This window comes from Lepidochelys kempii, chromosome 8, assembly GCF_965140285.1.
Source record: "Lepidochelys kempii isolate rLepKem1 chromosome 8, rLepKem1.hap1, whole genome shotgun sequence".
NCBI lineage: Eukaryota > Metazoa > Chordata > Testudines > Cheloniidae > Lepidochelys > Lepidochelys kempii.
The window spans coordinates 84964112-84986811 of NC_136387.1; the positions used below are offsets into that span (position 1 = coordinate 84964112).

General features: G+C 42.2%; 1 protein-coding gene across 1 annotated transcript in view; it reads right to left on the reverse strand.

The window, feature by feature from the left end:
* Nucleotides 1-3013: 3013 nt before the first annotated feature.
* Nucleotides 3014-22700, reverse strand: part of TNNI3K (TNNI3 interacting kinase) — a 164204-nt gene continuing 144517 nt past the window's right edge. The window contains exons 24-25 of the mRNA XM_073357332.1: nucleotides 7729-7808; nucleotides 3014-3090 (exon numbers count right to left, since the gene is read on the reverse strand). Coding sequence (XP_073213433.1) covers nucleotides 3014-3090; nucleotides 7729-7808 — 157 coding nt within the window. The remainder of the gene's footprint in view (nucleotides 3091-7728; nucleotides 7809-22700) is intronic.

Genomic DNA, 22700 nt, shown 5'->3' on the forward strand with positions numbered 1-22700 from the left:
GGCAAAACAACATTTTTCAGCTTTTGGCTCCCCCCCCCCCGGCAAAATGCAGTGACTCTGACACAAATTTGAAAATGTTTCAAGCTACCTAAACATGCATTTTTTTGGCAAAATTTCGCCCAGCTCTATCTCTACACTATATATGCTTGAATGACTCTGTCTGGAAATGTTTAGTGCAGACACTGCCTTTCTCCCACCTGTGCTGTAGCCCTCCCCACAAGAGGTTAGGATAGACCATGCACAGGTGTTACCAGCGTGTTGTCTAGCCCTTCTCCAAGCAGGGAGCTGCACTGGCTCTGTAGCAGTGGAGAGAGCATCTCTAGAAATGTTCAATATAGACCAGGCCTGTGAGCAATACAAAGCCAATAAAGTATTGATTTCACAGTCTTTTGCTGGGACGGTTAATAGTCTCTTTCTAGCAATAGACAAGGCCGAAGACTTCGTGCTCTTTTTATTAGTTTTTATCAGTGACTTTATGTAGCACTGACCACATGAGGGCCTTGACTCACTACTAGGGCCTACCAGCGACAGCTGTGGGCAGGTCGTCAGTGGGGGTCAGTCCTTTCTTTCCTGACTAGTCCAGAGGATGGTTCAGTGCACTTACTCACCTTCTGTGGGGTCACATACATGTCACTGCTCCTGTTCAGCTGTGAGATATTCAGGGCTGCTGTGGCAATACTGTGCTGACGATGCTCAGCTCTGCTTGTCATTGGATCCAGAGTCCATAGTCTCATGGCTTTCCCAATGTCAGATTGGGACAGTGATCTGGATAGAAATGAACTAGCTCTGACTCAGCCAAGATATGGCAGATGCAATGCAGGTTGGCAGGCAGGAGGATTAATGAGTAAGAGGAGTAGAAGCTTTCTGATTTCGGCTTAGAAAAATGTCTCAAAGAGTTGGTTAAAAGTGAGAGCAATGCTTTGTGGGCCTGCTCCTGCTCCCATGGAAATCAATGTAAAACCAGCTAGTAGCTACAATACGAGCCGGAGGACATGACCTTTTGTGAACACAAACTGCATTGGTTAGCTGTGAACCTTCATGCCCCACGGGAATTATGATGGTGAGTGACGCCACTCCACCTCTTTCCTTCTGATGGTGTGTGTGTGTGTGTGGGGGGGGGGTCCTAGGCAGAGAAGCTGCTGTCTTGATAGAGATACCCAGGAGTAGGTGTGCCAGGTTTGGAAGTCTAGAGGGGGCTAATCAGCTATCAGTGTTCCTGGTGGAGAAGAGCTTTCATTTCTATGGAGGGAAATGCTATTCTGATGATTAATCCTCTTGATGAGGAGCTGGATTCTCAACAATTCTCTATATGACTAGCCGTAACATTTACATTTACCTAATTGGTTTGTTTCCTGTAAATGAAGCCTCAGCCTTTCACAAGCCAAAGGAGTTGCTCAGGGGATGCCTTGGGGCTGAGAGTGAGGGAGGGAAGCCACATTCTGAAGATGTTAATATTTCAGTTTTGTTTTTCCCCAGAATGCATCAGATAACTCTGAAGTAAAACAAATAATAAAACACTGCGCCACCTACAAAGCTCTCCAAGCTAAACCGTCCACATTTTTATTGCTACAGGATCCTGAAACTAACAACATGCAGAGAAGACTCGAGTCAATAAAATTTATTACACATTTATAGACCAAATGCTATAGCAGTTACTATGCCTAATCACAGAGCTCAAAATCAGAAACACCAGTCATGAGAAACAAACCTACAGAATATTCTCAGAAAACCACAAATCTTGAACATGAGTTTCTACTCAGCCTGACAGTTATATACTCTAATGCAGCTAAGAAAAATATTATAGCAACACAATCTCTCTGCTAAATTTTATTTTCCAAACAATACAAAATAGTTACTAAAGGATTTAACTTTGCATTAGCTTCCAGAACCATAGTTCAAGTTCTTTTTCTTCCTTTGTGTGTGTGTGTGTGTGTGTGTGTGTGTGTGTAAAAGTAATAAAAGGGGGTTCCTGGTAATTAAAATTTTGTCATAGAACCAATTGACTGAACCACTTGCTATGAAAACGCTGGAACCCAATACTCATGTGCGTAGAGTCACTAGATGGCACTACAGAGTAGCCTTGCTTTGGATGGGCGAAAACGTAACCTTTTGTCTTGCTGCAAGGTTATTACATTTGTGACACAAAAATTTTATATGGCTACATTAAACTTATATGGGTTGGAGTTTAGTTTCTTATCTCTCTCTAGCTGGTTACATTTTTTTTAACATAAGCATAAGGGAACTAGAGAGCATTTTCTATGTAATTTGAGGATGTAAGGCACACAACCTGAAGTAAAAAGCAGATATGAGAAAAAATCTGTTCAGAAGCCAATTAGGACAGTCAGCTAAGGATTTCTTCATTCTCATACAGAGGGTTTAAAGCATCCAGGACCTGGGATTGAGAAGAACTACAGGACTGAGGGCCTGGAGAACTACAGTTGTGCAACATACGGAATTGGAAAACTGGAAGTTTCTAAATAAAGACAAACCCTAAAAGAAAATAAGGAAACTGTTTGAAAGCTGGAACAATATTGGCTGTGCTGTGTCCTGTTGTGGCTTCAGGAATTATGAGCTGATTCTTTCCTGTGATTCCGGCTGGCTTTGTTGCTACTTTGTTTGTATCAGTTGGGAAGTTTATGATATCTGCACAAGCCTTACTGCAGTCCAAAGTAAAACAACTTGCCCTAGAACTCTGTAACTTTTAACAGATTTATTTTTGCTTTAATCTCTTTTTTCAAATTATTAATGTTCAAGTTTAAGGTGCACCATTCCTTGTGGACATTTGCTTTTATTAAGGAAAGGCAGATATGTACCACCAGAAAACCCTAAGCATGCTGGCAGGAAAAATAAGTTACAGCATAATTTATGATAGAAATAGTCACTGTCAGTAAATAAACAAGCCAATTTAGGCATCTTTGGTGTCATGTATGATGACTGGGAGCTACGCTGACACAGTAAGAATTGCTGCTGTCAGTTTATGGGGAATCTCTCTCCAGGTAGATGGTTCATGCTGTCAGCTGCTGTCTTCAAAGCTGCCACTATTACTGCAGGAATGAAATCGCATAGAACTCATGGGATCAGACACGTAACCTGCATAAAGCCGAGAGAAGTTCACGTGTTATTCACAATCACCTCTCAACATAGCAACACTTTTCTCCTTTCCAGCCAGTGACCATGTCATAAAGATAATACGAACGTCTTTTTGAGATAAATAAGCAATGCACATGCTGATGTCTTTTTCCTGCCTACGAACCCCAAGTCAATATAATCTTCTGAGGAAAATTTCAGAAATAGAACACAAAGCCTGCAGACCCTATTGTTCATGCAAGGAATTAACAGCAATCAGGCACAGTAAAACATCAATGATTGACACAAAACTTGAGTCCAAGTATTTTAATAATACAGTGTATGTTTTATAGTAAAATATCTTTTCTGACCTTTCAAATTGGAGTCCAAAAGGGCCAGAGTAAGCAGCCTGTTATGAATAATTCTTTATGCTTTAATTCTTGGAGGTTATCAAGAGGGGATCTACTGCCATTGCACTATATTTCCAATTAATGTGAACTAGTTCACTGGCCAACAGTTATTGCTGTTCTTATGGCTCTGCTGTAACTTGTCTAAATCTGACCCAATCATCTCAAATTTCTGGCTACTGAGGATTTATACAGCTCTAGTCACGTACCAGAAAAAAGTTAATATCCCAAATATTTTTTGGCAAAAGATAAAACATATAGTAAAGAAGGAGAAAAAATAATCAAACAAAAACCTGAACAGCTAAGCTTAACACCACTGCACTTTAGCAGCCTGGAGGAGAACGGGCCTACAGGGGCCTAAGCCAACTTTGGCTTTAAATTGATTTCGAGAATTTGAATGAGCACTAGGCGTGTGACCAAAAGAATAAGACCACAAGAAAGAAAAGTAGTTTGCGTTAAATGTGTAATGGCCTTGGAAATAGCTGTGTTATCTTACTAAAGCTGTGTGCTGATGTAATGGAAATATAGGAAACCTGGTTCTCTGGGTATCAGGCAAAGGGTTTAGCCCTAAAACCTTCTTTTGTATCTTTGACTAAAGCCCAATAACCAGCGATAACATTACTTTTTTTGTTTAGTGTATAAAAAGCAAGGATTTGAGAAGTTTTATTGTCTTCCCCCTTTGAGTCACACCTTGACGGGAAGGAATCTCTCGGGCCTGGTTTTGTTGTGAGTATTTTGGCCAATGCTCATAACTGTATTGCTGCGAGGATATAAAATCTGTGTGGGTATGTGCTTGTATTGGCATTTTGAATGTAATGAGCACCACGTGGCCTTTGGATTAAAAAAGGAATACTTGTGTGGAGTCACGGTACGTCTTCATATACTTAAAAAGGGAAACGATTTCCAGCCCAGCTCTATCTGTGGGTACGGCGGGGTTGGAATCAGTTTTGTAGACATAGCCAAGCTATCCTTTACCTAGGTAGCTCAGGTGCCAGAGCAGCGAAGCCACACAGAGTGTGTGCTAGCCACCCAACTTATTACCTGTGGTTCTGGGTTGGTGAGTACAGCCACTGCTGAAACTCATGCTGCTGTGGTTTCACGGCTCCAAGACCCAAGCTAGCTAGATTAAAGCTAGCTTGAGTACATCTACATTGCTGCCATCACAACCCTTGATTGCAGTATAGACCAGTGGGCCCCAAACTTTTCACAGTCATGCCCTCCCTTATCCTTGTCTGTGCCTCCCTCCTTCCCAGGGCTGGGAATGTGGCCATGGCTCTCGGGGCGGGGGTGGGGGGTCAGGACAGGGGAAAGCAGGCTGAGGCTGGGGCCGCAGATGGGGGCAGGGCTGGGGCTGGGAGAGGAGCTGTGTCCAGGGCTGGGAGTGGGGCTGGGTCCAGGAGTGGAGGCTGCGGGGCAGGCTGAGGCTGCGGGGCGGGGCTGGGAGCTGGGACTGAGGAGGGAGCAGAGTTGGGGGCGGAGCGGGGTTGGGTGGCGAAGTGGGGCTGGGTGGCGCTCCCACCCTGCCCCCTGTGTGGGCTGGTCTGGGTCCCTCCGCGTCCCCCCCCAGAATGTTCCTCCCCATCCCTGTAGGGGGAGTGCCCCACAGTTTGGGGATCATTGGTATAGACAAATTCTATCACTGCACTCCACTGAGCTATCTAGCCACATAAAAGGAGAAACATGGATGGGTGAGAGCATTTCTAAGGCTCTTAGACACCTTAATCCTATTGACAAAAGGAAAAATATCCTCAAAGGCAGGTATACAAAATAAGGACACTTGGAGTGAGAGCAACACCTCTATTTTGCCCCCAAACCACTGCTTCACACCCAGTAAGAAAAGCCATCATCCACCCTTAGTGCCTATCATTTAACCCCTTGAGCGTGACACACTCTTTTATATGCAGTTAGGGGCAACAGAGCTGCCTAGTGTGCAAATATCACTGGGATCCAAAATTCCTGTCCATCTGGACTTATGGCTGCTACTACACTGGTGAGTACAAAATGTCCATTGAATGCTTAAGAGGTTAGTGCAGAATCAGTGTAACTGCTGAAATTTCCACTACTGAAGCCAAAGGCATGCGGGGCTTCTATACACGTGTGTAATAATTTACCTGTGATGTGGAAATTTACCTGTGGAGACATCACAGTACAGAGATGTACTCTAAGAAGACATGTGGCCTGAAGATTCCACCCAGAATTGAAAAGTCCCAAAATACTTGAATTCTGGCTGGTGATATGTGTGGCTGCGGAGCTGCAAGCACAGGTCTTTAAACAACTCTAAATTGCTCATTGTATTTTAATATAACTGTGGATTTTATGTACCTACCTATATATTGTATGGTTATGGTGCAAAGTGTTAATGCTTGTCATCAAAAAGGTCTTTGATCACTAGACAATCACAGACCTGGTTTGGGTGTGCTCAGCACCCTTCATTCAGGATAAATGGAAGGAGCAATTTAGCCAATTTTACATAGTGATAGCTGGAAACAACAGAAGCCACTGCCCAAAGCACTGGGCCGCATGGCAAGGCCTAAGCAAGAACCAATCCAGAGAGAATGACAGGGGTTTCCCTGAAACTGGTTGCAAATGTATGGGCTAGGGGACAAGACTGTGTCCCCTAGCAAGATGTGTGCGGGTGGAGAGGCAGGAAGTCAAGAAAGCAAGGAGGCAGTGAGAGAAGCAGTCATGAGTGTGGCCCTGAGATGGAGCAGAGAGACAGTCCTCCCTGGGCACAGAACTAACTGGAGGAGCAGCTTGTAAATTGCGAACAAGGAAACTGCCTGCTGTTGTTTGTTTCTACTGTGTTCAGGAAAACAGGGACTTTGTACATTCTCTGTAAATAAACTGGATTGCACCAACAAATATACCAGACTCCTATAATAAATTTCTGCACCTAATGAAAACAAATAAACCCAATTATTGGCTAAGCGCTCAGGCCAGAAGGATGACAATACTATGAACCCTCCACTTACATTACACCTAGACTTTCAAAAAATGGGAGCCTAAAACCTGGCTCCGAACTCCATATTTTGACACTTAAATAAGTGTGCACATTTTCCAAAGTGCTGAGCAGCCAGCACCTGTCATTAAGGGACCTCAGTGGGAGCTGCTGAGTGCTCAGTATGTTATTTATTATTCGCGTTATTTCCCTTTTCGATGCTACTGCCATTGATAGTGCTGGTTCTTGAGAGCACCTCTGTGTTATCGACACAACCATTCTCTACTGCCACTGGGCTAAGGCTGTTTCTGGGCAGCGCACTTTATTGTGACAGCGTTCCAGGTTTTACAGTTGTCCCATGAACCCCCTCCCACAACTATGAGTAAGTGTCACATTTAAAGTAAATGGTGAGAATGTCTCACGTGGAGCCCTAATTTCGTCTCAGAAGAATCTGTTCTCAAACCAGCCTGTGACATACCAGGATGCTTCTGACAAACTGCTGTACCACAAGAAGCGGCAACAAGTCTGAGGTACTTAAACTTCTTTTCCTTAAATGTTTCCATTTACTCTAGCACCATAAACCTATTTTTACAACTATCATTATTTTTTATTTGCACTACAGTAGTGCCCGGAGGCCCCAGTCAGGGCTTAGTGCACAGTGGGCGAGGTACTCTACACACTTATAATGAACAGACAGCCCTGGCCCCAAAGAGCTCAGGGCTAGATTTTTAAAGGTATTTAGGCCTCTAACTGCCATTGATTTCACTTGATACCTTTAATAAAATACCTTTAAAAATCTGTCCTGTATGGTCTCAGTATATGACCAAAGAAAACAGGTAGCTACGGCAAACAGCTACAAGGTAACGGTGTGACAACGGTGATTAGTTGTACTAAGCAGCTGTCACAGCAAATGACTTTTCAAAGAATTTGTTGATGCCTTAGGTGACTATAGTGCTGTATGCTTAAATGCATCTAGGAGGCCATTAGGGAACAAGTCCTCCTGCTTGTGTCTCCTTCAGCTCTAGATTTTAACCCCCAATGAATATCTGCCGGGGGACCTCCATGAGAAGGGAGCGACAGTGCTACAGAGGTGACACTCCCCTCTCCTAAGAGCCTTCCCCAGGAGCCACTGGAGCTTTAGTCTCCTTTGCCGACATGCTTTGGCCCCCGCAAGGGCTTATCGTTTTCAGCTTGGGGTGAAAAATGCCTCTCAACACTCATGCCACTTAAATTCAGAGACAAGTACATCAGCTCCAAGGAAAACAAGCACAACTAAGCTCAGCATTTGCTGAAGATGAGAATTCTGCTTGGACTCACCATTTCTGTCAATAGGCGGGTACTGGAAATTCCTCCTCATGTCATCCAAGGAGAGGCCTTGCGAAGGGTGTTGACCAGTGCTGTAAAATTGACATGACACCTCAATTACAGTGACCGAAATGAGTTGCATTGGCTTTTCCATTAATAAACTTTGAGGCAAAAGACAGTAGCATGAAATATACTTGCTTGGATGTCCTGCTACCAGCATTCACAATAAAGCCTTTGGAATGAAGGGCTCTTACTCAGGATCGTGAGTCAAACACATGTGCACACACCACACATTCCCAGAGTAACTCTCTCCAAATATGTTGTTTTGCCTTCACACTTGCTTGTAGATTGCTATTTTAGTAGCAATTCTAGGCATCAATATTTTATGCATCACTGCTATCAGGTTCCTGCAAATTAGTTTATCTGACAAAGAACATCCCCAAGCTGTCTTTCAGTGGTACTGACCACTACCACCACCACACTGCCAGTGGGTTTAGTTATCCTCGATTGTCAAAAGCTATCAGGTAAAGACTGTCCTTTACCGGCTCATCTCAGATAACAGGCAAACAGAAATTGAGCATGCCCAGAGAAAAGAAAACAAGAAGCCCCAAGACAGCTGTATTTCCAGGGAAATGTAAAAGAATAAGGCAAGATATATAGTGATTCGTGGTGGTTACTGTGACATAGCATCTCCAGGCACACTAGTTGGAGACGTCGCTGGAAAGGACACTTGAGATTATTTGCAACAATGCAGTTTCCTTGGTGATTTCAGTGAGGCAAGCTGCTAACTAATGGCAGGTAAGGTTCTCACAAGTGGGCTGATTTTACCCCTGAAAAAGTTAGATGGCTTTCAAGAATGGTTAGACACTGGTAATATTTTATCCTTTAGTCTCCATTGTACCAAAGCTGATTTTAAATCAGACCTTTTTCATTTTAAAAATCTCTCTGCTTTTCTGTTATAACCTTTATTACATGAATAAAATGACATTTTCTCCTTCAAAAGGACACTGACTAATAAAAACATAAAAGATGTTCCTTTCCTCCCTGAGATATCAACTTATTTTTTGTATGTATAATAATACTTGACATTTTTGTTCTGCATTGGATGAGCTTTTATAGGGAAGGAGACAAAAAATTTGGTTTTGGAGCAGCTCATCTATTGTTTCTTTGGAGAAAAAACTTTTGGGGGGAATACTTTTGCAGGGGTGAGGGAGTTTAAATAATAGTGTAAGCATTATCCTGAAAGGCTTTATTAATTTGTTGCCCCTCTGTAGCCACTCAAATCCATAATGCCTGACAACTATTGATCAGCTCACTGTGATAACTATGAGCTACATTATTATACACATTTTACAGATGGGCAAACTGCAGCACAGAAAAGTTAAGTGGCTTGCTAAAGTTTGCATAGCATGTAAGCAGCAAAACTAAGAATAGAACCCAGGACACATGACTCCCAGCACCTGTACTAAACACTAGAGCATACTCTGTCTTTTTAGAACTCTGGACATAAACAGAGCTTTGTTGTCATTGATAAAATGTCCTAGTAAATATTCTGCAATTGAACAGTGGGACCATTGCATATCTTAGGCCAGCGGTTCTCAAACTGGGGTCCGTGGACCGCTGAGGTCTGCGAGGGTACTCCAGGGGTCTGCGAGTCATGTCCTGGGTTGCTGGTCCTGCTGACCAACTCTTCCCCCTCCCTCCCTGTGCCTTCTGCACACCATGAAACAGCTGTTCAGCAGTGTGCAGGAGATGCTGGAAGGGAGTGGGAGGAGTGGGAACAGGGCACGCTCGGAGAAGGGGGTGGAAAGAGGTGGGGAAGAGGAGGGGAAGGTTTGGGGAAGGGGTGGAGTGGGGGTGGAGCTTGGGGCTGAGTGGGGGTTGAGCACCCCTGGGGAAAATTAGAAGCTGGCTTTGGGGTCCTCGACTTGTTAAAGTTTGAGAACCGTTAGATGGCTAACTTCAATTGGCTTTTAATTTTGTGCCTTACACCAACTAGTGTTCTTTAATTAGAAAGGAGCCTGAACCAGATCTAACTCTCCCAAAGATTGGGGATGTCTGATCCAAGATTTTGGTTTGTCCAGCCATTAACTTCAGATCCAGATCTGAATTTTCCCAAAGGTCTGGGATTCTGATTCAGGCCTGACTCCAGCTACAATCATCAAGAAATCCACTCAGCACTCAGTATATGCAAGATTTATATTTTAAAAAAGGGAATACATTTCCAAGCCATGCACTATATTTCCCTACAGCATGTCTCCTCTGTGGGCCCCAGCAGCAAAGGTGTAGTTCTGTGGGACAGCGGAAAGAGAAAACCTTTTCCCCAACATTCCTATTCTTAGCTGAATAGAAATATTTACTAATTTATCCACTAACCTCAACTCATGGCTTCATTCTGGCTATTTACAGAAGCAATACTTTGTCTCTGTCACTGCTCCAGCTCCACAGTATCTTAAATTAATACTAATTTATATCCCCTGGGCAATGATAGCTAATTTGTGTCAGGGTCTAAATGCAAAATATACAATTTCAATAGCACCCAAATAGGTCCCAGCAGTTTTCATAAAAGAAACAATGTCTCAAAGCTACATTTACACAAACAACTTATATAGCAGGCCATTGCTTCAGAGAAGCATCAGCCTGCTAATAAAGTGCCATCATTTGAACGATGAGCTCAGAAGGCACAGCAATGGGAAAACATAAGTCACAAAAAAGAATAAATGCTTAGAGACCATTTTGTGTTTCCGATAAAGTCAATGAGTACAATTTTCAGAAATGCCTAAGGCCTTGTCAGTTATAGCAGTATAACACCCCACTGTGTGAATGCTATAAATGTGCTTAGACCAGTATAGTTTAGTCTCACATAGGAAGAGGAATAAGTTACACTGGTTGGTGGAAGGCACCTTTATACCAGTGCATCCACCCTAGGGTTTGTACTGATATAACTATGTTGGTTAAAAAAATCATACCCCTTACCAACATTGTTATATCACCGCAAAAATGGTGTGTAGCCCAGGCCTTGGTCACTTCAGAATCCTGCAGTGTGGACTTCGGGGTGTGAATTGCAGTGCACACGAGCCTGATGTGCTGTAACTCCCCAATATGGATGCTGCGGGCACAAACTAAAAGGTAGCTAGTTCATGTTCACTTAGTCCTGTTCAAAGAGGATTACGCTAACCCAAACTACGTACCTTTTAGTTTGTACCGGCAGTAGCCACACAGGGCAGTTACCAAGCACCACTCTAGTGCATACGGCAGTCATAGCTCTGTAGTATGAACTGCAGGGCCATTCAAACATAGCCTAAATCCCACTGAAAGTCAATAGCAGTTAGGCTAATAAATGACCAGGATGCTTTTGAGTATTTTACTCAATACCTTCATAGATATTAGTTGGCAAGCTGTTCAAAGTGTGTGCCCACTATTCCACTGAATGCAGCCAAAGTAAGACATCTCAATTCCTCAGCTGCCCTATTAATCACATACAGTCTCACCATAGCAGGGAAGGTGCATTTGTACAGTTCACCAGATATAATATGTGCTGGGATCCAACATTTTGACCTTCTATTTTCCTTCACTCAAGCATTATAAGTGTATACATATATGTTCATAGAGAGAACTAAAAGTTTGTCTCTGATCACCTTGCTTCCATGTGTTGGACCCTGAACATACATGACATGTTATGTCCAGTGAGTGGTATACAGATATTATGCATTAAGCCTGTGGCTTGGGTTTTTCAAACGAATGCAAGGGAGTTAGGTGAATTTCAATTGGAGTAGGGCACCAAATTCCCTTAGGTTCCTTTGAAAATTCCAGCCTACATTGATACAATGGCTTAGAGAAACACAGTAACTCTGTAAAGCACAAGTCCATTTCTGTGAAGCACATTGGTTTGAGCTTCCTGTTCAGAATATTGTTCCTTTTTCTTCTGAGTGCAAAGAACTCAAAGATCATCTTTATTTACCTCAGTATCCTGTACTGGGTCACAAGAATTCTTGGAAGGAATCTCATGCTGCTCTGTTGTTGAGACAGGCTGGTATGAATGCAATGACTTAAAACTAGTGAATTCCTTCAACATGCAAAACATGGATCATTGCCATGTATTTGAAATATTTCACAGAGGCTACAAACTTACAACTAATGTTTTGATTTTGAGTAAAAAAGCATATTGAATCTTCAGGGATGTTTGCATTGATACATGACTTTATAAAGCCAGACTCTCTCTCTCACTCTCTTTGTGCACATGTATTGTGGTATATAAAAAAGAAAACAATATATATGTTACCGTATTTACTCTGCACAAAAAACTGTACACAGGATCACTCTTAATATACCCCCCTGTCTTAAGAAAAGAATACTTCCGTTGAGCACCAGTCCTTTTTATCAGTCCTTTGAGAGGTTGCTTATGATGGCTTTCTGTGTGTGTGTGTGTAAAACAGAACTAGGTGGATGCTGCAAAAAAGGATTAATGAACATCAATTTTAATAAAAAAAATTATATTGTATTTTGAACCTTTTCATTCATTTCCCATAGACATTAGCACTTAGAATTTTTTAGTTGCTAGGATGTCCATAGAAAGAGAAAACGTCATGAAAACGCATAGAAATGCTTGCATGAACAGTCCTGCAGGCCTTTTGGAAGAGTCCTACAGAACTGTATAACAATGAAAAAACAGGTTTTGATAGAAGTTATGTGAAATACAGACTTCAATCACGAATAAGCTCCTTTCCATAGGTTACTTGGACCATTCTCCAGAATTCTATCACATGATGATATAAATTTCTATTTAATTCTATAGGATGGTTTAAAAAACACATAGAAAGTCTATTGTTTTCTATTATATCCTGTAGGAATTTTCTGTAAAGAGGAAGCATTTGGTGATCCTTGCGAAATTTCTTTGTGGGGCTGAGAATCTTCCCGTCCAGAGGCAGAAACAATACCATGCCATTTACCAGTAGGCGTTCAAATCTTACCATGAATAGCAATTATCTGAAGCAACCGAGCCCTGATCCAATGCCCATTAAAATAAATGGGAGTCCTTCCATTGACTTCAAGGGACTTGGATGAGGGCTTAGTTGAAGTGAACCATTTCTGAGCAATCCACAGAATGAAATATGTTCACATAAGCCATTTGTTAAATAATTTTGGACCACTAGCAAATCTGTGTACTTTACGTCTGTTCATGGATAATACAAATAGAAAAAGAAGCTAAATTAATCAAACTAATTGCAAATAGCTGTCCTGGCTCTAATCTCATTGCATCTACCATGCCACTATCTAAACTAATGCTTTGTGTAATTAATATTCCATTTTAAATACAAATCAAAATAGGTTTGGTACTAACAAACAAAATGTTCTTTCCAAAAATATTAACTTGCTATAGAAACAATATCTTAACTGTGTAAACCTGTCCACCTTGAATACACAAATCAAGAGCAAAGTATATATCTGTGATGCTGACTGAGCACACGGTTCATACTGCAGTGAGTTATTCCACTGTGCAGCCTTTGATGATACAGCCTTTCTGTAAAAATTTTTTAGCTCCTTGGATATAAGATACTGTTAGGGTAGCACCCACCTCAATATTGGATATAAACTATTCACAGAGAGGACTTCTAGCTCAGGAAGTGGAAAACTTCCCTGAACTTGAAGACTATTTTTTAAAAACCCTTCAGAACAGAGGACAGATTTTTGACTTCCTGAAGGCCCATACGTTATTAAGTATTGATATTTTTATTGCTATTACAGTAGCACCGAGAGGCGCTAACCAGGATTTGGACTCCATTGTGCTCAGGGACTGCTCTACCAATTTTGCCACCCCAAGCAGTCGCCGGTGAGTTGCCACCACCGCAACAGTGGTGGAGCTGCTGCCGAATTGCCGCCATGGGACACGGACTGCCTCCCCATTCTGAATGCTTGGAAAGCTGGTGCCTGGAGCCGGCCCTGACTGTGTAGTAGTTGTTCAAACACATAGTAAGGCTCAGTCCCTGCCCCAAAGAGCTGTTAGGTATAGGCAGTAGTAAAGTTTGACTTTAAATATATTTATTTAAATATATTTTGTGCAGAATAAGGAGTAGATGGATTCCTATAATGATTTTATGGTGCTTTCCCCACACTGAAATTTTAGGGGATAAACACAAAATAGAAAGTCCTTAAATTACACTTTCAAAATTCTACTCACCCACTCAGCTGTGATAAAATAATATTTATTGGTGGGTGGGTATGTCATTCATTCTTCCTTCATCATCATCATCATCATCTAATGTGGGTGAGCCTGTGTCTGGATTGATATTTCTCCATGACCTTTTTGCAAATCTGTTTTAAACAATTTGGTTTGTAAGAAGGACAGTCAGCCTATAGTTCAGGATTTAAGGTCACTTTACAAATGGACTGTCTATGGGGTAAATTTTAAATATGTTTTTTAGTGAGCTAAGAAGCATAATTCCACATGCACTGCTCTACAAATGTACCCTGAAGTCTATGATTCTCTACGAGAAACTACACTGAAAGGAAACCCTAGCTGAGGAATAGGTAATCTAATATTGCAAAGGTTCCCATAGGAACACACTTCTTTTATTTATACATGTTTGGAACAGCTGCCTCATTTGGAGTCTGGCTTTTGGAAAGTGTAGACAGATGCCCCTAGAATAGAGCTGCAGTAAACTAGTCTCCCTGCAGGCAAACAAACTCTTAGAAGCTCTTGAGCCTACTGCCTGTCATTTGTGTCTTGTACCTCACTGTACATTGTGGGCCTGAGAACAGCAATTTTAGACTTGTGACAAACAGGCAAAAAGCTGGCCAAAGAATCTTGGTGTAAAAGGAAGAGCCAAGCAGAAGAAGATCAGCTGAGCCACTCCTTCCTCTGCCACCCCTCTTTGTACAGCTGCAGAGCAGAGGGATCAGGATACAAATCCTCGATAGGTAGTGTGTTTTCAAGTGTGTGATTGGCCTCCCTGTGTCCACTGTGCTTCATCTCAGAAACAGAACTGAATGAATGAAATGAATGAATGAAACAGTGATTGTTTGAAATTTACTGTCATTATTACTGAGCCATTGTCAGATGGTTGGAACCCTCATAAATTTCAGCTGAGTTTTGCTCACACGTGCCATTTCAAACAGCAGCTACACCCATAGGGTCTTACATACTACACACTGCCTTCAATTCACCCAGTACTCAAGGGCTGAAATCCCGGTCCCATTAAAGTCAATGGCAAAGGTCTGAAACGCTGTGGTATTTTTACTTGGAAATATACATAAACTGTGTGCATGTGTGTGCAAGAGTCATCATTTACACCCATGAAATCCACTGGGCAAATGTGTTTTTCAGTGCAAATTCTAAGAGGTACGTGTATGCCGATGGTAGAATTTTTGATCTGTCTGCAGTTGGAGGTGCAAGTATGTGCATTGCAATTTTGTGACTGCATAGGTGGTGGCCCAGCTGAAAATCTGACCCTGTACCAAGCAAACCAATTAGTTGCTACAGTAATTAATATTCATGCACAGTTGGACATATTAGTCCCTGATGCCAATGGCAGTTCTGTACAGGGATCAGTTGCATGATAAGGATATATGTTACAATCTGGAGAACAAATACACTTTATTCATGTCTTCTGCCTGTTACCTACATGAGTATGAGCTCAGGGCATGTCTACACATACAGTTCAGCTGCACCGCTGCTGTGTGTCTGGTGAAGGTGCTCTATGCTGATGGGAGAGAGAGAGAGAGAGCTCTCCTGTTGGCATAATAAAACCACATCCGCAAGGGGTGGTAGCTCTGTTGGCGGGAGAAGCTCTCCTGCCGACATAGCACTGTCCACTCCGGCGCTTATGTCAGTGTAACTTGTGTCACTTGGGAGGGGGAGGGGGATGGTTTATTCACCTCCTGAGCAACTTAAGTTATGCCGACATAAGCTGTTGTGTAGACTTAGCCTCAGATCTAGAGGCACTCTGTTTACACGGGACTAGAATGAGAGTAACTAAGTGTTGCAATGCACAGCAATACGGAAATTGCAATTCCAGTGACAGCAAAATTTCACCCAATGAGAAATTGTTCTGTGAAAATTTTAAAAAGGACTGTCTGAGGGTTCTACTGTTTTGATACGTATATGCATATTATATAAGCCAGCGATGGTGACAACCTAGCAGATTATCATCCTCTTTTATATTTTCAAACAATACTCTTCAGTGTGAGTATGGTTGGCAAACAGAGAATTTACTGAAATGCTTTTGAACTGTTCTAGGCATGAAAGTGAGCCTACCTCTATCAGACCATATCTGATACTCAGTTGGGAGAATAAACAAGGGCTGTTGGTTTTAAATGCACCATAAAAACTGCATTTCACTTCTGTACTTTAAAAAGAAGCTTTTTCATTTGGTCTGCCTTCAGTGAATATGCTTAAGTAAACCTTGAGAAGCCTTTGAATTGAAAATATCATTAGCCATGGCTCTAGGACTCTGACACTTTTCAAAGTGCAGGCAGAAGCCGCATTACTAAACAGAACTTTATTTAAACTTAATTAGTCACTGGGGATAGTATTTACTTCACAGCGTATAGAAAAACAAAGGTCTGTCACCACTAGACATATCTGAACTTAGCAGATGTATTCATGGCTCCTGGCTTCTATTAAGGATCTTCTAAAAATATGCTTTCAGGTCTTCCTTTTGTGAAACTTTGACAGGATAATAGAATGAGATTTGCTGAATTCCACTAAACTGTAAAGTAACGTGTCATCGGCTTCACTTACTCTTCAAATATTTTTCTCTGGCAAAGCTCATCAATCCAGCTTTTCAGTCTCTAAGAACACAAAGCCATGAAACAAAAAGGGTTACTCAATCAGTTGTCCAAGTGACAGAACACGAAATGTTTAACGTTAGCCACCAATGGCAGGATACAGGCTGCTTGTTTTAGGTTTGCTTAGAGTTTGTCTGTATTTCCAGCCTCAATGCAAATATTATTCTAGGACTGAGGTGAGTGTTGTGAGGCTCAGGCATGTTCCTGGGGCTCGTGCTTTGCGAGCTGCTATGAGACGTGTATTAAAAAGACAAAGTACTTTGCTCCAGGGACTGACAGATGCAGTTTTCTTAGAGTGCCAGCACTTGCTGATGCATGGAGTGGCATTTCTCAAGGCTGTGGAGGAAGCTAAGCACCAGCATCCTGTACAGGTAGGAAGCAGAAAGAGAACAGGGACAGAGAGAGACTCCTGTAAAGAAGTGAGGAAAGCTCACTCTGTCTAAGCCAAATATCCTCAGTATTCTTCTTCTTCCTTTTGTCTGCCTTACTCTCCTCACAGGCTCCTCCTGTCCCTTCTCTGTGCCCCAGCTTCCCTTCTCACTGGAACATTTGTCCCTTTTGTGTCTTTTCATGTCACCCTATATTCCTGGGATAAGCTCTCTGCTCTGCACACAAAGTTCTCTTCATCTTCTCCATGGAACGACTACAACTTTTCTGTGAAGCATCTGATAATGGCCATGCTTGCCCACCCCCGCACTTATGTTCTGCTCTATCTTGCTCCTATGCCTGCCTTTAGCTTAGAAGATCAGTGGGGCTGACCTACCACAGTGTAAAGTCATGTACATTTGTGGTCCTAGATACATTATTAATATTAATTCATAATTTATAGCAAAGCTTCCTGCTTGTGGACAAGCGCACTGGGGCAAAGACTAATGCAAAACTTAAAATCATAGAAAGATAAATATGTATCTGAAAGGAACATAGCAACCCCTCCGTGCGTCTGCATGCTATCAGGGTGCAGGTCCAACAACTCTTGGGGGAAACTTGGCTTGAATCTCTTAGTACAGCACCTCACAAAATTAATACCGAAGCACTAGCCTAGAGAAACAGGCCAAGATCCTCAGATGTGGCCAACTGTGTTTTATACAGAATCAGTTGGGAGCAGGGGTAGCAAAGCTCGCTTTAAGGAGCTTTGTATATATCGCTCGTCCAGGACCTGATCTCTGCCGGGCCAGATTCCAGGCAAAAGTCAGCGTAGCATTAGCAGCGGAAATCCTCAAACTGACTGAAGGACTGCTTTCTACTTTCAGCCCAAAGCAGGAAGAGGGGACCGAGAAGCTCATGAATTTTAAATATCTAAAAAAACCCAGAACTGCTGAGAATTCAGCTGTTGAGAGGAGGACTACAATACAAATACACGCTTGCATGAAAAGCTACAGCCCTGTACCATGGCTCTGATTTCACAGGAGGCAGAAAAGCTAAATCTCTAAAGCTGCTCATGGTTAGAACATCTTTCTTAGCCCCATACACACAGACACTTCACTGAAAGGCTGAATTGACCATTTGTTGTCAATTGGATAAAAGATTATAAGAAACAACTAGAAACTTTAATAAATCACTTAACGCAGCCTCTCCAGAAGTCAAGTTTGGAGAGGGGAAAAGCAGAAGCAGAGATAAAGCTTAGAAAAATTATCTTTCCCTTGATAAAAATGTAAGGGATTGTGTGGGGAAGAATGTCAACTTGGCTTTTCTCTCCTGCTCCCTCTTTTTTTTAGTGGTTAGTAAAGGACAGAGCTCTGATCCTTACTCCAGGTGGACAGCTACCTAGGGAGAAATTCAATAGTGCCAGGGATGGAAAGAAGCTGGGTGGGGGATATAGTGCTGGTGTTTTAGTCTATGCTGGACCATTGCTTGCTCTAGAGGGAAAGAGCTTTTTAACAAAATAGAGAAGAGTCTTCTTGCTGGAGGAAATCGATCACTCAAAATGTGTTGGTCTTGCACAGCTGCTTCCTGGATGTATCCTGTTTCTTTTTCGGACCTGTGCTGAGGCACTGCAAGTAGAATCCCCATCCTGTGGCTGGAATCTCAACGCGTGCGTGTGTAGCACAAACACACTGACCAGATACAAAATAGAAGTTCTGTGGTTTGCTAGGGGCACCATTCCCTTCTTAGGCTTCAGTCACTGAAAGAGGTCCACAATCAGACTCCTGTAACTACAAGCCCTTTCACTGGCTTGACTTGAGAGGAATGTCTATAGAGCTCACATGGTATTAATTATGAGGCTACGCATGGGCACATGGCTCTGACTGCATGCATATCTTTGCAGGATGGAAGCTATCTCAGGCAAGGACTGCATCTTTCCTATATATGCATGTATTAGCACCAAGTGCAATGGGGTGAAGATTCTGACTGGGGTCTCTGGCACTTCTGTATTATCAATAATATATAGAAATAAATAGTAGCATGGAAGTAATATTAAATGTGTCTATAGTCAGGCCAAGCCAACACAACACAATACAATACAAGGTGTGTCAAATTCTGCATAGGAGGAAGCTATTCTTTCATACATCACACAAATATGTAGGTCCTGCCCACACTACAGATCGAACTATTTTGGTAGCAACCTTATTCAAAAGCAGTTATCAAACAAGGTTCTGTGTGAATGCTGCCAGGGAACTGTTCATAGCAAGTTTTTGTAGCATGTTTCTGGCATGACTCCCCTGTCCAGAATGGATAGGGAATTCATTTAGTACCATGGTAGGTCACACCATGCTCTACATAGAAATCTTTGGTCACCTGAGCTGGCCTATAGCATGGTTTCAAACGCCTCTACACCATAGTTTGTAACCAGTGTCTAAAAATGTGTTAATTTCACACTTCAAAGAAAACGAGGCACAAAATCATTCTGATTCATGCTAACTCTGTTGGGTCTGGGGTCCACTTAGAATAAGAGGAATGTTATTCTTCTGCAAATTTTCCCTTATATGAGAAGTGCTAAAGGTGCAAAGAAGTAGAAAATCAACTATTAAAGCTTCTAATGTGTGATGGGTTGATACATTAAGCAGCCTGATTAGACAGGCAATCAGAATGCATTGCTATTTCACCCAATTCATTATGAGGGCACTGTGACCCACCTCTTATTACTTCACACATGGTAACCGCTGCTACACAGGAGAGAGACTCACTAAACACAAACACTAAAGTTACAAGGCAAGAAGCAAGCCAATAACTTCATTGTCACACCTGTTTAACTCCATGTGCGGGACAGGGAGATTTCATTAGATGAATTGTCTCAGCTATGTTACCAAGCTGCACACTGCACAGTATTTCAGAGTCTATGAAGTGGTTAGAACTGAGAAAGTAGAAGAGATGGAGGAATATTCCAGTGGAATACAGCCAGAAATACAGAGCCCCTCTCTGTTCCAAATGTATACATTCTCCAAAATTAAAACCTTCAGAAACTATTGTCATTAGAAAGTCAAGTTATTAATCATCTCAGTATGTTGTATAATTGAAAAACTGCAGAAATCATTCCCATTTTATTTTGCATTTTGCCTCTAGGTGAATCTATCTAAGTTCTATTTATAGGGTAGCATTTAGTTAATTTATGTTGCAGAGAATTTGAGGGTGGGGGGACTTTCAATAACCCTTTGGGTTATAGAGGAACTCATTCAGTGAACTACTGAGCGTGGCTGTCATATTGAGAATACTAAATTATAGGAGCAGGCAGGGTGTAGCGATAGGTTCTTCACTCTCTCTCTCTCTCAGGTGTCTGCACTGTAACCTAAATATGTCACTCCCTCATTCTTTTCATGCAAAACTATTAAATTCCACAGCAATATTTAGCCCTTTACAGAAGAAGGATTAGCCCAGGATCTCTCTTCCTTCTCCTAACCCCCGTCCCCACCTTCACTTCCCTCTCACATTTAAAGCAGATCTTTTATTTCACCAGAAGAGGATTTCTTTTTTAATATGGAAAGCCTTTGCATCTAAGTGCAGGTGCGTATTCCCTCTCTCCCCATCTGGGGCCACTACTTTTAATCCTTTCCAGCTCAGGCCTTTCACTCCCCATAAGAGCCAGGAGGGCAGCATGCCCAAGTGGTTTCTCTGCTGTTACAGTTTTTGACTGCTTGGTGGTGCTAAAGAGTAAAGCATAAATCTGTGTCTTCAAGCAGAAATTAAGAGTGTCATTTCATTTCAGTGGTGCTCTCAGTCCCCATGAGACTGAGAAGGGAGATTGTTAAATTTGCCCTCAAACCCAGGACTCCCAAGTGGTAGCACAGACTACTTCAGATATGAACCTTAATGCTACAATAACACAGAGAACATAGATCTCAGACAGCCACAGAAAATTCTGTAATGGCTTCTCCTCTGTAAAGAAATGTAATACATATATTAGCATCAGTCCTTATAGCGTTTACTATTCCACTGTTTTGATTTAATTGTAGCATATATTAGGGGTGAAGTCCTGACCCTACTGAAGTCATTGGGAGTTTTACTATTTCTGCTATGGGGTTAGGATTTCACCCTATGTCTCTTGAACACTAAGGACTAAATGCTCACTCTAGACAGACCCATGGGCAACTCAGGAGCAGCCCCAGGAAGCCCTATGACTTGGATACACAGCTGGAGGCACAATTCCTTCCCTGCTTCCTCCCTCCTGTGGGAGGAAGGAGACAGGGTCAGGAAAGAGTAATTTGCTCCTGGCTTATGGGGCAGCGAATTGCAACAGCTTCCATGCTGGCTGCCCATTGGGCAGGGCCAAGACACCACCCACTCCAGGGATGTGTCCAGCCACAGAATACCCTAGGACATGTGGCCCACACAGGTTCCCCTGCAGTGTAGTTCAAGTCACAGTCTAGCCCTGCTGTTACCATGTAATACCAGTGCACCATCTTTAGCCCAATAGCCATAACTTCTGTCACAGGCCTCACTTCAGTCCTTTTATTTCACTCAGATCACAATTTCAATTAAAACAAACAAACGAACAAACAAACAAAAAAAAGAGAGACCCTGGCACTAAGAAGCATAGTGCAAAATGTCAGCCGCTCACTTTGCTTTTGTATTGCAGCCTTCTCCCACACCTTAAACCTTTGTCTACTGGGGCATGTAAGCTGTTCAGGGCAGGGAGCTGGGCATTTTTTACGTCTGTGAAATTTAGTAAATACATACGTACATACATACATACATACATACATACTACTACTAATCTGCTGGAGACGATGGCATTCTATTGCCTTTGCAAAATGCCCCTGTGAGGAGATAGTGTTCACACACCACTCCACATAATGGCTACACGCTTCATATTAAAGTAAACTTAACGTTAAGCGAGGGCGGAGGAAGGTTTCCTGGTAACACAAATAATAATATAACTTTCTTCCCAAGCCTGGCTGTTTGTAGTGTTCCCTGAAGGAATGACTGTCTTTGCCTCTAGTTCCCACTGGCCAGAAGGCCACATCCAAACATATATCCTTATTATGCAACTGATCCCTGTACAGAACTGTCATTTATATCTCAGCAGAGTTAACAAGCTATGTTTGTCATAGGGAGTCAATGGAATCTACGCGGCAGCTCTATGATGGGTTTTGCTGCCTGTTAACTGGGTGAGCCACAGGAGCCCAGACTTCTACTAGCTGGTTTTTATTAATGTCTCACATGAACACAGCTCCCTCTGGTGGCTAGATGATGTATAGACGTTTATGAATCTGCTATTGTCTCCATGGTACAGACCTGGTCCTCTATCTCAAACAAGCTCAAACTTGCCACAGTTCCCCTAATAAGAAATTGCATCAGATAACTGATGATAAAGCTTATTTTCAAAGACTGAACAATGCTCCCATGCTAAGAAAAAAATTTGACGGACTATGTGTAACAGCACCAACTGGAGACTCCCACATATGGAAATGCTTGTCAACTATCTAACCTGGCTTTTCCATCTTGAAGCCAAAAGCCCCTATGGTTGTAGTTTACATACACTCTATTAATTATTCACTATTGTTTTTGCTAAGATAAGCATTTTTATTGCTTAACTTTTCTTTGCTCAGAATTTCAAATGCAAACAACAAACCATAATGTAAAAACCAGCTCCTGCAGGTTCACTGGCAGGTAATGGAAAAGTGTGTGTCTACCTACTGAGCACTTTTAACGACACCCCTGGATGGGCAGTCATCATTCTTTGCTGTCCTACAGTAGAGCAGTGTTGCCATGTCTGCAGTCCAAGCAGTTGTCTAAATACCCCCATCACTGTTCTAATTTTT